A 17,853-nucleotide genomic window follows, 5' to 3' on the forward strand; every position below is an offset into this window, starting at 1 on the left:
TCCCAACACAGACACAATAATTTGGCATCAATTCATGGACAAACCTCCCTTTGTAGGAGCTTTAGGATTCAGGAAGGGGGTTACAGAAGCTCATTGGAGCCCAAGACAGAAGAGGGCCATTTTGAGAAGGTAGACCTGCACCCGTGTTGCAGGCTTGCCAACCATGGTCCTGACAACAGATCTGAAAACAGTTCCATCTCCTTGTGGACTCAGCTAGAACCCCATCAACAACAGCCCTACCCTCCAGCAGCATTCACCAAGTGACCCCAGAGGAACCCCGCACTCCCATGCTTTAGGTAACAGGCTATCCAATTCTTGTCCCAAATGTGGACCTCGAAGTAGGCTATGACGCATCTCCAGCCCCTTTTAGTCATGACCCTGGAGCAGTCCTGTGAACCTAGGGATCTGACAAAAGACACACCTGACTGTGATCCAAGAGGTTGGCCCACAAACCTTAGTCCAGTGGCAGATACTGAAGCAGCCCTGTAGCTTGTTTCTAGTCCCTCTCAGTCACAATCTGTGGAATAGTGCTGTCAAGGGATCCACCCAGTGAGTCAGCAAGAGCCACCAAAGGGAACTAGAAAGAGTCACACCTGTCCTTGCATGTGGTAACAGTCACACCATCAACACTGGACCCTGAAGCAGACCTTTGTCCCAATACCAGCCCCTCTAACCAAGCTCTTGGAGGCAATCACATAAGCCCAAGGACCAAGCAGGATGCACATTCCCCTAAGCACCTGGTAACAAATCACAGACCCCAGTGCAGACCCAGCAGTAACCACAATAAGTAATTCCAACCCCATTCACCTGAGATCAAGAGGCAATCCCATCAGCCTAGGGACCAAATAGAAGAGGATCTTTACCTGTTGAAACCAACATGTGAAGATCAGAATGCATGTTTGTTACCCAAATGCATAGACACAAGCACAAGGGTATGCAGATCATGAAGGATCAGGCAAACATAACACCATCAAAGGAAACTAATGAGGATCTGATAGCCAATCAAAATAGAGATCTACGAATTGTCTGAAAGAATTCAAAATAATCATTTTAAATAATCTCAATGAAATGCAAGAGAACACACACAGACAACTAAACAAAATGAAGAAAACAATACATGAACAAACGGGAAATTTAATAAATAAATAGAAATCATCAAAAAGAACCAAACAGAAATCCTGGAATTGAAGAATACAACGACTGAAATGAAAACTGCAATGGGGAGTTTCAAGGCAGACTTGATCAGGAAGAAAAAATCAGCAAACTTGAAGGTGAGATACTTGAAATTAGACAGTTAGAGGAATAAAAAGGGAAAAAAATGATACACCCATCATAGGAGCACCTAAATAGATAAAGCAAATATTAACAGATCTAAAGGGAGAAATAGTCAGCAGTACAATATTAGTAGGGACTTCAAGATTCCACTTTCCTCAATGGATGTATTACCGAACCTGAAGTGAGTTTGCTCACCTGTTGCACAGCAAGCCAGTCTCTGACACTGGGTGTGGTGGAAGAAAGTAGGAATTTTATTTTTGCACAGCGCTGAGCAAGGAGCGAGGGCAGCTAATGCTGAAATCCCAAACTCCCCAAAAAGCTAAAAGGACGGGTTTTTATTTGGGGTTTTAGATAGAGGAGGAGGAGTATATGGCCTTGCTGGTCGGAGCTTTCCCACCAGCCTGTCTTTGGCCTTGAGACACTTGCAGAGAGGAGGGAGCCCATGACCTTGCTGTCAGCAGCTTTCCTACCAGCCTGTATCTCTTCGTGGGGAGGAGATAATCCATGTGCTTGTCTATGACGGTGTCTGTCTCCATGGAGGATAGTGGATTCTGGAGCCAGGAAGCCAGAGAACAAGCAGGGAATGAGTGTTTTGGTTTTAACCCCATATATTCTGGGTTTAATGTGGGGAAACTGATATCAGGGTCGGTATCAGATAGATAATCCAGACAGAAAATCAATAAAGAATTTTGGACTTAAAAGACATGTTAGACCAGGAGGACTTAACAGACATTTACAGAACCTTCCACCAAAAGCAGCAGAATACATATTCTTCCTGGGCATACAAGGAACATTCTACAGGATAGATCATATATTAGGCCACAAAACAAATCTCATGTATTTAAGAGGATTGAAATTATATCAAGCCAAATGGTATAAAACTAGAAATCAATTATAAGAACAAAACTGGAAAATTCAAAAATATGTGGAGCTTAAATAATATGCTACTAAACAACCAATGGGCCAGAGAAGAAGTTAAAAGAGAATAAAAAAAAAATCTTGAATGCAGATCAAGCTCATTTTCTTTTTATTTTCCTTTTTTTTTCTTTTTTTGAGGAAGATTAGCCCTCAGCTAACTACTGCCAGTCCTCCTCTTTTTGCTGAGGAAGCCTGGCCCTGAGCTAACATCTGTGCTCGTCTTCCTCTACTTTTATATGTGGGATGCCTACCACAGCATGGTGTGCCAAGCGGTGCCGTGTCTGCACCCGGGATCCGAACCAGTGAACCCCCAGCCGCCGAGAAGTGGAACGTGCGAACTTAGCCGCTGTGCCATCCCCTCAAGTTCATTTTCATTACTCGTTTATCTTAGACTATTCTCAATATTGTAGGCCCCAAGGTATATCCATAATCATTGATAAAATTAGAAAAATAACACCATTAAAAGGACCAGAAGCAAAAGTCTAATTCTAAAGTATACAGGCTTAATTCAGACACATGAAATAAACCGAATGAGTATAATAAGAGGAAGAAGTCATTTATAAGAACAAGCGTGCTGTTTTCCCTAAGATGGCTATGTTACTTTGGAGAAAATGAAGTTTGATGAAATCTTTATAGTAATATTCATAGTTGTGTTATTTTATCAATAATGTCATTTTAATATAGTTCTTTGTTTTTTGTCTGGTGTATGGGTAATTATATATTCATATCACACACACAAAAAACTTTATACTCCCTATAGTATCCAACAACCCTGTCAATATATATGAATCATATCCATTAACATAGACAATACCCCTTTGTAAAATTTTAGCTAATAGCCATCCACCCTCAGCACATAATGCTGCTGTTTTAATTTCTATTAACCTACATCAGTTTGGCCAATGGCTAAACTTCATAAAAATGAAATACATCACACAGCACATTAGAAAAGAACAATCTTAAGACAAGTGAAATTGGAAGTACAAGAAACCTTTTTTTGTTTTATTTTGTGAATTGTATAACCACAACAAATTAGTAGAGAGAATGCCCTGTAAAAAACAACACAATAAAGTTTCAAAAATCAAGGTGCTCTCTTAGGTAAGCCTGAAGATTTCAGTCTCTAGTATTTGAAATTTAGGCTGCAGTCGTTGTTTTGGACGTATCCCTGAGTGTGTGGTGCAAAACATATGAGATGCAGAAAAAGCAGTTCTAAAAGGGAAGTTCATAGTGATGAATGCCTAATTTAAGAAACAAGAACATTGCAAATAAAAAATGTAAATTTACACAGCAAGGAACTTGAAAAAGAAGAATAATTTAAGTCTAAATTTACTAGAAGAAGCGATAACACAGATCAGAGTGAAAATGAAAAAAGTAGAGAGTAAAAGACAGCAGAAAAGATTAATGAAACTAAGAGCTGTTTCTTTAGGAAAGATCAACATAATAGACAAATCTTTAGCTAGACTCCCAAGAAAAAAAAAAGACTCAAGTAAACAAAAACAGAAATGAAAGAGGAAATGTTTCAACTGATACCACAGAAATAAAAAGGATCGTAAGAGACTACTAGGAATGATTATACACTAACAAATTGAAAAATCTAGAAGGAGTGAATAAATTCCTAGAAACATTCAACCTACCAGACTGAATCATGAAGAAATACAAAATCTCAACATGCTGATTACTAGTAGTAAGGAGACTGAATCAGTATACAAACCTCCCACTATACGGCATGGTGACTATAGTTAATTATATTATATTGCATATTTGAAAGTTGCTAAGAAAGCAGATCTTAAAAGTTATCACCACAAGAAAAAAAGTTGTAACCATGTGTGATGACAGTTGTTAACTAGACTTACTGTGTGATCGTTTTGCAATATACACAAATATGGAATCATTATGTTGTTTACCTGAAACCAATATAACCTTATATGTCAATTAGACTTCAATTAAAAAAATAAAAAGTAAAGAAGTAAATAAAATTAAGGAGCTCACATAAAAAGTTGGTAGTGGGCTTTTATAAGAATCTTATAAAAATAGGTACAAGATAACATAAGCTTTGAGAAGACTCTGCATTAACACAGGTTAGAGTCTAAAGGGGTTTCAGAAAACTGAACATAAGCAGCCTCCTCCCATCTCCATGGGAAAACATTAAGATCAAAATCTGCTGTAGTGCTGTCCAATAAAGTGTCTAGAATCACGTGAGCACCAGAACTTGCTGCTCCGGTGATCCCTTGAGACAAAAGCACAGCATTTGGACCTGGAAAGCTTTGCCACAGAAACTCCTTTTTTTAGCAAGTTGTCTTTGACCTTCCCTGGGATCTCCAAGACAGTGAGTATTCACTAACAGACAATGAACTTCACTTGAGACTAAGGACCCCACCAAATTGAAGCAAACATTACTCAATGAGTTAATTAGTAAAATCTTTTTTCTGTGCAACATCCTAACTATATCCTTGTGTTCACATCCTGTTCTCACTGTCAAGATTATACAGTTTCAGAAAATATAAGGTCAAATAATTCATCCAATGAATTATCAGTTTTTAATTTTTTTCTTTCTTTTACCTCCTCCTCTAGGATCATTATTTCCTGTGTATTGTTTCAGCTAATGGAACTTAAATTCATTTTTTACAATGTGTTTTCTCATATTTACCCAAAGATTAAAGCTAACCTCAACAGACGTATACATCTGTAAAACAATAACAGACATAAGAATCAATATTGAAATATTTTTATATATGCTTTTCCTAATAACTTAAACCAAATATGTAAATTTTTAATTTATTTTTCTTTAATGTGAACAGAGACTTCTTTAATAACAAAAAATTCTCAGCTCCACATGATAGCCCATTCTACTATTTCTATTTTTTTAAGTGAGGTATAGAAAACATGAAGGACACAAGTGTATAACTCAATATGATGTATAATCACTTCCTAGATCATTCCCAACGTATTTAAAGAATCCATTGTGTCCATTCATAGTAGTTCCCATAGAAAACCACTGTTTTTGACTTCTATCACTGTATATTACTTTTGTCTCCTGTAATTTCTTATAAAAGATGCAATCTTTGTGTTGGCTTCTTGTGTTCATCATTATGACCATGAGTTTCATCCACATTTCCATGTAGCAACAATTGCTGTTTTTGTTGGTACATAATCAGTGTATGAATATACTACAATTTATGTATCCATTCTAACCATAGCTGGGCAATTGAGTTGTTTCAATCTGGACAATGAGGATAAAACTGCTGTAAACATTCCTCTACATATCTATTAGTAGATACACATATAAAATTCTCTTGAGTATATAACTAGGAGTGGAATTGCTGAGTCATAAAATGAAAACATACTATTCATAGCCATTGTCAAAAAGTTATCCAAAGTTGTAGTAATTCTTTTATTTTTAAATTTAGGTAGTTTCACAGGATGACTGTCTCTAAGACAGAGGGAAAAAAACAACAACAAAACCTCCTGACAAACAGAAATCCTGGGCCAGAAGCCTTCACTGCTACATTAGACCAAATATTTAATGAAGAATTAATACCAATCCTTCTCAAACTCTTCCAAAAAGGAGGAAAGGAGGGAACACTTCCAAACTCATTTTACAAGGCTGGAATTACCCTGATACTAAAATCAGACAAGGACATAAAAAGGAAAGAAAATTACGGGGTAATACCCCTGATGAACATAGATGAAAAAATCCTCAACAAAATATTATCAAACTGAATTCAACAATATGTTAGAGGGATCATACACCATGATCAAGTCTGATTTGCTTTAAGGATCTAAGAAAGTTTCACCATCTGGAAATCAATTGATATGATACACCACATTAACATAATGAAAAAAATCAAAAGATCTCAAAAGATGTAGAAAAAATATTTAACAAAATTCAACATTCATTCATGATGAAAACTCTTGACAAAGTATGTATGCAGGAAATGTATCTCAACATAATAAAGGCCATATATGACAAACCGTCAACTAACATCATAGTCAATAAGACAAGAATGCCCATTTTAGGCACTTTTATTCAACACAGCACTGCAAGTCTTAGTCACAACAATTTGGCAAGAAAAAGAAATAAACAGTATCCAAACAGGAAAGGAAGAATAAAATTCTCTATTTGCTGACGACATGACATTACATATAGAACATCCTAAAAATCCCACCAAAAAACTGTTAGAACAAATAAGTGATTCAGTAAAGTTGCAGGTTACAAATTCAGTATACAAAATAACTTGCTTTTCTGTAAACTCTGAGTGAATTATCAGTAATTACAATTACATTGAAAAAGATAAAATATCTAGGAATAAATTTAACCAAGGAGGTAAAAGACCTGTATTCTGAAGGCCATAAGATATTATTGAAAGAAATTGAGGAAGACGCAAATAAATGGAAAGATATTCTGTGCTCACAGACGGGAAGAATTAATACTGTTAAAATGTCCATACTACCCAAAGAAATGTACATTCAATGCAATCCCTATCAAAATTCCAGTGGCATTTTTCACAGAAATAGAACAAGCAATACTAATATTTGTATGGAACCACAAAAGATTTCAAATAGTCAAAGAAATGTTGAGAAAGAAGAACAGAGCTGGAGGCATCACACTCCTGATTTCAAGCTATCTTGCAAAGCTATTTAATCAAAATAATGTGGTACTGTCATAAAAACACACAGATAGAAAGCCAAGCAAGAAATCCACACATATACAGTCAATAATCTATGACCAATGTTCCTTAACACTGGTTTTAGGAATAAGTTTTTTGGATTTGACATTAAAACAAAAGACAACAAAAGCAAAAATACGCAAGTGGGACTACATCAAACTAAAAAGCTTCTGTACACCAAAGAAACCATCAACAACTGAAAAGACAAACTACAGAATAGGAGAAAATATTTACAGTCACGTATCTCATAAGAGGTTAATACCCCAAATATATGAAGAACTCATGCAACTCAATAGAAAACAAACAATCTGATTAAAATATTGGTAGAGGGTCTGAATAGGCATTTTTTCCAAAAAATACATCCAAATGGCCAACAGGTACATGAAAAGGTGTTCAACATCACTATCATCAGCTAAATGCACCTTTCATGTGTTATAATGGCTGTAATCAGCTCGCATGTGTTACAATGAGATATCCCCTCACATATGTTATGATGCCTGTAATCAAAAAGACAAAAGATAAATGCTGGCAAAAGAGCAGAGAGAAGGGAACCCTTGTACACTGCTAGTGGGAGTGTAACTTGTTACAGTTACGATGGAGTATAGTGTGGAGGCTCCTCAAAAAATTAAAAATAGAACTACCATGTCATCCAGCAATCCCACTTCTGGGTGTATATCTGAAGAAAACGAAATCAGTGTCTCAAAGAAATAGCTGCACTCTCATATTCATTTTAACATTATTCAATTGTACGATAGGCAAGATATGGAAAGAACCTGTCTGTTGACACATAAATGGATAAAGAAAATGATGTGGATGGGACTGGCCCAGTGGCATAGTGGCTACGTTCATGTGCTCTGTTTTGGCAGCTTGGGGTTAGCAGGTTTGGATCCTGGGCACAGACCTATGCACCACTCATCAAACCATGCTGCAGCAGTGTTCCACATACAAAACAGAGGAAGATTGCCACAGATGTTAGCTCAGCAGCAATCTTCCTCAAGCAAAAGGAGGAAGATTGACAACTTTTTAGCTCAGGGACAATCTTCCTCACACACAAACACAAAAAGAAAATAAAGTGTATATTTTAGTAGAGGTTACATATGAGATATAATGGAATTATATTTTATAATTTATAATCCACATTCTTATTTATAAATTGTTTTTATTATTGAATTATTGATATTTTGCTTCTTTTTTTTCAACAATTTTTTTTAGGAACATTAGCCCTGAGCTAACATCTACTGCCAATCCTCCTCTTTTTTGCTGAGGAAAACTGGCCCTGAGCTAACATCCATGCCCATCTTCCTCTACTTTATATGTGGGACACCTGCCACATCATGGCTTGCCAAGCAGTGCCATGTCCACACCCGGATCCAAACCAGCAAACCCCGGGCCGCTGAAGTGAAACATGTGGACTTAACTGCTGCATGACCAAGCCGGCCCTTTTCAAGCAATTTTATTGAGATCATAATGGTTTATAACATTGTGTGATTCCGAGTGGACATTATTATCAATTTCCACATACACTTCATTGTGCTCTCTCCCAGTAGTCTAATTTTTATCCATCACCATACATGTGTGCTCCTTTATCCCTTTCGCCCACCCTCCAACCCCTTTCCCTTCTGGTAACTACTAATCTGTTCTCTTTATCCATGTTTTGGTTATCTTCCACAAATGAGTGAAATCATGCAGTATTTGTCTTTCTCTGGCTTATGTCGCTTAACATCATACCCCCGAGTTCCATCCATGTAGTCACAAATGGGATAATTTTGTCTTTTTTACAGCTGAGTAGTATTCCACTGTAGACATACACCACATCTTCTTTATCCACTCATCCACTGATGGGCTCTTGGGTGGCTTCCAGGTCTTGGCTATTGTGAATAATTCTGAGCTGAACATAGGGATTTATAAATATTCATGCATTTGTGTTTTCATCTTCTCTGGATACATACCCAGTAGTGTGATAGCTGGTTCATATGGTATTTATATTTTTAATTTTTTGAAAAATCTCTATGCTGTATTACACAATGGCTGCACTAGTTTGCATTCCCACAAGCAGTGTATGATGATTCCCTTTTCTTCACATCCTCTCCAGCACTTATTTCTTCTCTTGTTAATTATATGCATTCTGATGGATATGAGGTGATATCTCATTGTAGTTTTGTTTTGCGTTTCCATAATAATTAGTGATGTTGAACATCTTTTCATGTGCCCACTGGCCATCTGTATACATTCTTTGGGAAAATGTCTGTTTATATCCTCTGCCCATATTTTGATCCAGTTGTTCATTTTTTTGTTGTTGAGTTATATGAGTTCTTTATATATGTTGGAAATTAACCACTTGTCAGATATAGGATTTGCAAATGCTTTTTCCCAGTTGGTGGGTTGTCTTTTTGTTTTGTTGATGGTTTCCTTTGCCATGCAGAATCTTTTTAATCTGATGTAGTCCAATTTGTGTATTTTTTTCTTTTGTTTCCCTTGTCTTAGTAGACATGATATTTGAAAAGATATTGCTAAGATTGACCTCAAGGAGTGTACTGTCTATATTTTCTTCTAAGAGTTTTATGGTTTCAGGTCATACATTCAAGTCTTTAATCTGTTTTAAGTTACTTTTTTTGTATGGTGTAAGACAGTGGTCTACTTCATTCTTTTGTATGTGGCTGTCCAGTTTTCCGAGCACCACTATTGAAAATATTTTTCTTTCTCCATTTTTATGTTCTTGGCTCCTTTGTTGAAGATTAGCTGTCCATAGATGTGTGGTTTAATTTCTGGGCTGTCAATTCTGTTTCACTTATCTACATGTCTGTTTTTCTGTCAGCACCGTGCTGTTTTGATTACTATAGCTTTGTCGTATATTTTGAATTCAGGGAATGTGATACCTCCAACTTTGTTCATTTTTCTCAGAATCACTTTGGCTTTGCAGGGGCTCTTGTTGTTCCATACAAATTTTAGCATTGTTTGTCCTATTTCTGTGAAGACTTTCACTGGGATTCTGATTGGGATTGCATTGAATCTGTAGATTGCTTTAGGTAACACGGACATGTTAACTATGTTTATTCTTCCAATCCGTGAGCATGGAATATCTTTCCATTTCTTTGCCTTCTTGCATTTCTTTCCATAATGTTTTATAGTTTTTAGTGTATAGGTCTTTCACCTCCTTTGTTAAAGTTATTCCTAGGTATTTTATTCTTTTTGTTATGATTGTAAGTGCAATTGTGTTCTTCACTCACTTTCTACTCGTTTATTAATAGCATATAGAAACATAGCTGATTTTTGTGTGTTTATTTTGTATCCTGCAACTTTACCGTATTTGATTATATCTAGTAGTTTGTTGGTGGCTTCTTTAGGGTTTTCTATATATAGAATCATGTCATCTGCAAATGGTGACAATGTTTCTTCTTCCTTTCCAATTTGGATCACTTTTATTTTTTTTTATGCCTATTTGCTCTGTTTACAACTTCCAGTACTCTGTTGATTAAGAGTGGGCATCCTTGTCTTCTTCCTATATTCTCAGAGGAACAGACTTCAGCTTTTCATGATTAAGTATGATGCTGGCTGTGGGTTTGTCATTATGGACGTTATTATGTTGGGGTTCTTTCCTTCTAGGCCTATTTTATTGGGAATTTTTATCATAAATGGATGTTGGATCTTGTAAAATGCTTGCTCTGCATCTGTTGAGATGATCGTGTGATTTTTATTCTTCATTTTGTTAATGGGGTATATCACATTGATTTAGTTGCAGCTGTTGAACCATCCTTGGATCCCTGGAATGAATCCCACTTGATCCTGGTGTATGATCCTTTTAATTTATTGTTGTATTCGATTTTCTAATATTTTGTTTAGGATTTTAGCATCTATGTTCATCAGTGATATTGCCCTATAATTTTTGTGTGTGTGTGTGTGTGTGTGTGTGTTATCTTTCTCTGGTTTTGGTGTCAGGGCAATAGTGGCCTCATAGAATGAGTTAGGAAGCTTCCCTTCCAGTTCAATTTTTTGGAAGAGTTTGAGAGGCATAGATATTGTCTTCTTCATATGTTTAGTAGAATTCACCAGGGAAGCCATTTGGTCCTGGGCTTTTGTTTTTTGGGAAGTTTTTGATTATTGTTTCAAGCTCTTTGCTGGTGATTGATCTATTCAGATTTTCTACTTCTTATTGATTCAGTTTTGGGGGGTTGTATGATTCTAAGAATTTATCCCTTTTTTCTAGGTTATCCAGTTTGTTGGCAGATAGCTTTTCATAGTATTCCCCTAATCCTTTGTATTTATGTGGTGTCCATTGTAATATCTCCTCTTTCATTTTATGATTTTATTTGAGTCTTCTTTTACTTATTTCTTAGTTTGGCTAAAGGTTTGCCAATTTTGTTTATCTTCTCAAAGAATCAGCTGTTATTTTCATTTATCCTTTTTATTCTTTTTTTGTCACTATTTCACTTATTTCTGGACTAATTTTTGTTATTTCCTTTCTTCTACTGAACTGGGCTTTGTTTGTTCTTCTTTTTCTAGTTCTTTGAGGTATAGACTAAGATTGTTTACTTGAGATTTTTCCTCTTTGTTGAAGTATGACTGTGTTGCTAGAAATTTCCCTCTTAGCACTGCTTTTGCTGTGTCCCATAAGAGTTGTTTCAGTTTACTTTCTTTCTAGGTTTAAAAAAAAATCTCTGTATTGATCCAATAGTTGTTCAGTGGCAAGTATTTTAGTCTCTACGTATTTCTGACTGTTGCACCTTTTTCTTGTAGCTGATTTCTAGTTTCATACCATGTGGTTGGAAAAGATGCTCAATATGATTTCAATCTTCTTAAATTTATAGAACCTTGCCTTATTTTCCAACGTATGATCTATCTTTGAGAATGTTTCATGTGCACTTGAGAAGAATGTGTGCTCTTCTATTTTGGGAAAGAATGTTCTATATATATCTAGTAAGTTGATCTAGTCTAGTGTTTCACTTAAGGTCACCATTTCCTTGTGGACTTTCTGTCTGGATGATTTGTCCCTAGGTGTTAGTGTCAGATACTATTATTATGTTGCTGGCAATTTCTCCCTTTAGGTCTGTTAGTAGTTGCTTTATATACTTTGATCCTCCTGTGTTAGGTGCATATGTATTAATAATGTTGTGCCTTTTTGGTGGAATGTCCCTATATCATTATATAATGGCCATTTTTGTCTCTCATCTTTTTTATCTTGAAGTCTGTTTCATCTGATATAAGTATGACTACACCCACTTTCTTTCGCTTGCCATTTTCTTGGAGTATTATCTTCGATCCCTTCACTCTGAGCTTATGTTTGACTTTAACACTGAGAAATGTTTCCTGGAGGCAGTACAGAAATAATACAAGATATATATACATTGTAAAATTTTTATATAAACAAAAGTTCAAAAATAATCGAAATATCCTTGAATAGGGAAATAATTTAGAACATTTGTATAGCCATGCAACACAGTATTATAAGATAAATGTATTTATACTGCTTATAAAACTAAATATGTTATTGCATAAATGTCACCATTAAATCATAGCATATTATGTATAATATGTAGGTATATAAAATATATTTATATTACATGTAAATATCTTCATATATGTGTATATATGTTTATATACACACACACACATAAAAACACATATATATTTCTGTATATGTGTGTTCAACTATAACCATACATACACATTATCTCCCCCTCTTCTTTGCCTTAATATGTCTGTGCATCTGTGTACAAGTATGTATTTGTTGTGTGAGTGCAGGAGTTTGTGTTTACCCACTATGAGAAAAGAGGAAGGATGTACTTAGACAGAACAGTAAATTCAAGTTTAGTCTCATGTTATTCCTTATGACTGGAATGACCTTCCCCTATTTTCTCTGAAATACACATATACATACACACACCCACACACACATCCTGAAGGGTGACCAAAATCGTGAAGGTACTGAAGTGCAGAAGATACTTAAAAAAAAGCAAAATGTACTGGGTGAGTTTTCCATTTTCATGATATTGTGTTGAGGACAGCCTCCAGGCAGCGAATATTAGGTGACTAAAACTTGGCTATAAGCCAGCAGTCTCATTGATTCTTCAAACCAGTGACATCATAAAGCTCCATCACCTGCACAGAAGCTGAAAAGGAAGGGGGTAAAGCTCAGGAAAGAAAGAGCCAGAGAGGGGGTACTCTAAATTATCTCTATAAAATCACCCAAATCCCTGGATAACCCTTGAATTAGGCATGTGTGGACTAAAGTATAAACAACTCATTTCAATTGAAAAGAACTAAACTGAAAATTCAAAGTTTTGAGTTTGAGTCCAGTTCAGTTAACTGTTTGTGATAACAAACAGATAAGCAAAACTCAATGTTCTTGAAAGAAACATAACTGAATCAAGAGTCCCTACCATATATCATTCAAAATATCTAGGATACATTTCAAAATTATTAGACACACAGACATACCAGAAAAATGTGACCCATGTTTAAGAGAAATTGTAGAATAACACTAACACTAAAATAGCACTAATAATACAATAAACAGACAAGAATTTTGAAAGCTGTAACATAACTATAATCAAGGAGGCAAATAAAAATAGTCTGAACATTAATTAAAATGTTAATGTTATAATCAAAATAGAATATATGAAAAGAACCAAATGAAAATTCTAAACCTTAAATTTATAATTGATGAAATTAATTGATAGATGGCTTTACAGTGGTTAGAATACAACAAAAGAAAGACTTGGTGAATTTGAAGATAGATGAATAGAAACTTTCCAGTCTAAAGAATAGAAGATTTAAATATATATAAAGAATGTTAAGAACCTGTGTAGCAATACCATAGGTTGACTGGGGTGTCAAAAAGAGAAAAGATAGTGGGCAAAATATATTTGAGGAAAAAGTAGACAAAAATTCTTCAAATTTAGATGAAGAAAAGCAGAATAAATAAAAAACAAACCACACAAATATTTTGTAGTTAAAAATAAATCAAAGATACAGAGAAAACTTGAGAGCAGTCAGAGAAAAATAGCACATTACCTACAGGGGAATAGTAATTTAAATAACTGCTTTATCAGAAGCAAAGAAAATCAGAAAATAGTAAAATTAAAATTTTAATATGTTAAATAGAAAAATAAAATTTAACCCTTCAACATAGTATTCTGTATCCCTACTTGTTTTTGTAAATAAAGTTATATTGGCACACATTCATGCCAATTTGTTTATGTATTATCTATGGTCATTTTCATGCTACAATGGCAGAGGTGAGTAGGCACAACAGAGACGATATGGCACCCATGTCTAAACATTTACTATCTACCTCTTTATGGAAAGGTTTACCTACCCTGATTTAAAGCAAAAATTATAACATGGATGGTAGGATTATAATATGCATAAATATTATATATGTGATAACTATAGCATAAAGGTAGAGGAGAGGATTAAATAGCCGTATATGGTTGCAATGTTCTTGTATTTTTTATCGAGGTGTAAGTGACATATAACATTATATTACTTTCAAGTGTACAAAAAATGATTCAATATTTGTATACACTGCAAATGTTTTTGAATTTTATACAAAGTTCTGTAGTACTAATTTTAAGAAGACTATACAAATTTAAGGATGCATACTGTAAATCTCAAGAGGAGCCATTAAAAATATATATAGAGAGAGAGGTGACAATAGATATTTATAGTCTGAAAACTCTAGTTTCCCAGAAGAAATTATGAACAGAGAAACAGAGGAATATAAGACAGAGGGACAGGCAGAAAATAATTCTTCAAAAATACAGTTACTCCAGAAGAAGACAGGAAATGAGGGAGAATAGAATATAAACTGAGTGGATGAATAAGAAACAAATGGTAGAATTGTAGAAATTAACCCACTATATTAAAATATAATGAACTAAACATTCCATTTTAAAGAGAAGAAGGCACTTAGACATATACAGAACATTCCACCAAAAGCAACAGAGTACAAACTTTTCTCAAGCACACAGGGAACATTCTCTGAGACAGATCATACGTTACTGCACCAAAGAAGTATTACTAAATTTAAAAAGATTGAAATAATACCAAGCATCTTTTCTGACCACAATGGTATGAATCTGGACATCAGTTACAAGAAGAATATTGGAAAAATTCAAAAATATGTGGAGATTAAACAAAAAACTATGGGGCAACCAATGAGTCAAAGAAGAAATCAAAAGAAAAATCAAAAATACTTCGAGATGTATGAAAATGGAAACACAACATACCAAAACTTATGGGATGCAGAAAAGCAGTTCTAAGTGGGAAGTTCAAGCAACAAATGCGTAAATCAAGAAACAAGAAAGACCTCAAATAAAGAGCTGACCTTTATACTTCAAGGAACTGGAAAAAGTAGAACAAAAGAAGCCCAAAGCTGGCAGAAGGTAAGGAAATAGCAAAAATCATAGCTGAAATAGAGACTAAAAGACAATAGAAGACATTGATGAAACTGAGAGCTTGTTTTTTAAAGAGAAAAACAAGATTGACAAACTTTTAGCTAGACTCACCAAGAAAAAAAGAGAGAGGACTCAAGTAAAATTAGAAATGAAAGAGGAGATATTACAACTGATATCAGAGAAACACAAAGGATCAGAAGACAACAAATTGGACAATCTAGAAGTAATGGGTATATTCCTAGAAACATACAACCTACTAAGCCTCATGAAGAAAACAAAAATCTGAACAGACTGATTACTAAGCCGACTGACTCAGTAGTCAAAAACCTCTCAAGAAACAAAAGTTCAGGATCAGATAGCTTCAGTGGTGAATTCTACCAAACACTTAAAGAAAATTAATACTAACTCTCCTTAAACTCTTCCAAAAAATAGAAGAGAAGGGAACACTTTCAAACTCATTGTATGAAGCCAGCATTACCCTTCTACCAAAACCAGACTAGGACACAAGTAAAGAAAATTACAGGCCAATATCCTTGATGAGCACAGATGCCAAAATCTTCAACAAAACGTTAACAAACTGAGTCAAGGAATACATTAACAGAATCATACACCAAGGATGCAAGGATGGTTCAATATCCACAAGTCAATCAGTGTGATACACCACATTAACAAAATGAAGGATAAAAATCATATGATATGATCATCTCAATAGATGTGGAAAAAGAATTTGACAAAATTCAACATTCGTTCATGATAAAAACTCAACAAAGTGGGTGTAGAGGAAATGGACCTTAACGTAATAAAGGCCATATATGACAAGCCCACAGCTAACATCATACTCAAGGGTGAAAAGCTGAAAGCTTTTCATCTAAGTTCAGGAACAAGACAAGGATGCCCACTCTCATCACTTTTACTCAACATAGTATTGGAAGTCCTAGCCATAGCAATTTGACAAGAAAAAGAAATGAAAGGAATACAATTAAGAGAGGAGGAAATAAAGCTGTCACTATTTGCATAAGACATGATAATATAGGTAGAAAATCCTGAACATTCCATTCCACCAAAACAGTTAGAACTAATAAACAAATTCAGCAAAGTTGCAGGATCCAAAATCAATATACTAAAATCTGCTGCTTATCTACACACTAATAGCAAACTATCAGAAGCAGAAACTAAGAAAGCAATTCCATTTACAATATCATCAAAAAGAACAAAATTTCTAGGAATAAATTTAACTGAGGTGAAAGGTTTGTACACTGAAAACTATAATTCATTGATGAAACAAATGAAAGAAGATATAAATAAGTGAAAATATATTCTGTACTCATGGACAGAAAAACTTACTATGGGGCCAGCCCAGTGGCACAGCAGTTAAGTTCATATGTTTGTCTTCAGCAGCCCAGGGTTCACCGGTTTGGATCCCAGGTGTGGACATGGCACCACTTGGCAAGCCATGCTGTGGTAGGTGTCCCACATATAAAGTAGAGGAACATGGGCATGGATGTGAGCTCAGCGCCAGTCTTCCTCAACAGAAAGAGGAGGATTGGCGACAGATGTTAGCTCAGGGCTAATCTTCCTCAAAAAAACAAATTAATATCAATACAATGTCCATACCACCAAAATCCATCTATCGACTCAATGCAATCCCTATCAAGATTCAAATGACATTTTTTCACAGAAAGAGAACAAGCAATCCTAAAATATGTATGGGACCATAAAAGCCTCGAAATAGCCAAAGCAACCTTGAGAAAGAAGAACAAACTTAGAAGCGTCACCTTTCCTGTATTCAAACCATAATTCAAAGTTATAGTCATTAAAGTAGTATGGTATTGGGGTAAAAATTGACACATAGATCAATGGAACAGAATAGAGAGCGTAGAAATAAAGCCACATATATGCGGTCAATTAATTTATGCCAAAGGAGCCAAGGATATACAATTGGAAAAAGACTGTTTCTTCAATAAATCATGTTGGGAAAACTGTACAGCCACATGAAAAAGAATGAAACTGGATCACTATCTTACACCACATACAAATATTAACTCAAAATGGATTAAAGACTTGGACATAGACCAGAAATGATAAAAGTCCTAGATGAAAACATAGGTGATAAGCTCCTTGACATTGGTCTTGGTAATGATTTTTTGAATTAGACATGAAAAAGCAAAAATAAACAAGTCCGACTACATCAAACTACAAAGCTTCTGCACAGCAAAGGAAAATAGCAACGAATTGAAAATGCAACCTACCAAGTAGGGGAGATATATGCAAATCATATATCTGATTTGGGGTTAGTATCCAAAATATATAAAGAACTCATACAATTCAATAGGAAAAAAAATCCAATTAAAAAATAAGCAGAATATCTGAAAAGACATTTCTCCAATGAAGACATACAGATCGCCAACAAGTACATGAAAGGGTGCTCAATATCACTAGTCATCAGGAAAATGCAAATTAAAACCACATTGAGATATCATCTCACACCTGTTAGATTGGCTATTATCAAAAAGACAAGAAATAACAAGTATTGGCAAAAATGTGGAGAAAAGAGAACCCTGTGCACCATTGGTAAGAATGTAAATTAGTGACGCTCC

General features: G+C 35.0%; 1 protein-coding gene across 6 annotated transcripts in view; it reads right to left on the reverse strand.

Moving 5' to 3' along the window:
- Positions 1-17,853, reverse strand: part of LOC123279151 (cytochrome P450 2C9-like) — a 47,304-nt gene that overhangs the window by 16,562 nt on the left and 12,889 nt on the right. For 2 of the 6 annotated variants that reach the window (XR_006517063.2, XM_044753755.2), the window contains exon 4: positions 12,642-12,967. The exons of the other annotated variants lie outside the window; for them this stretch is intronic. Coding sequence is in view for 1 of the 2 variants with exons in the window: in XM_044753755.2 (XP_044609690.1) it covers positions 12,915-12,967 (53 nt within the window). In the remaining variant the exon portion in view is untranslated. Of the gene's footprint in view, positions 1-12,641; positions 12,968-17,853 lie in introns of those variants that run through there. 6 annotated transcript variants of the gene reach the window in all.

This window comes from Equus asinus, chromosome 2 (assembly GCF_041296235.1).
Source record: "Equus asinus isolate D_3611 breed Donkey chromosome 2, EquAss-T2T_v2, whole genome shotgun sequence".
NCBI classification, from domain to species: domain Eukaryota; kingdom Metazoa; phylum Chordata; class Mammalia; order Perissodactyla; family Equidae; genus Equus; species Equus asinus.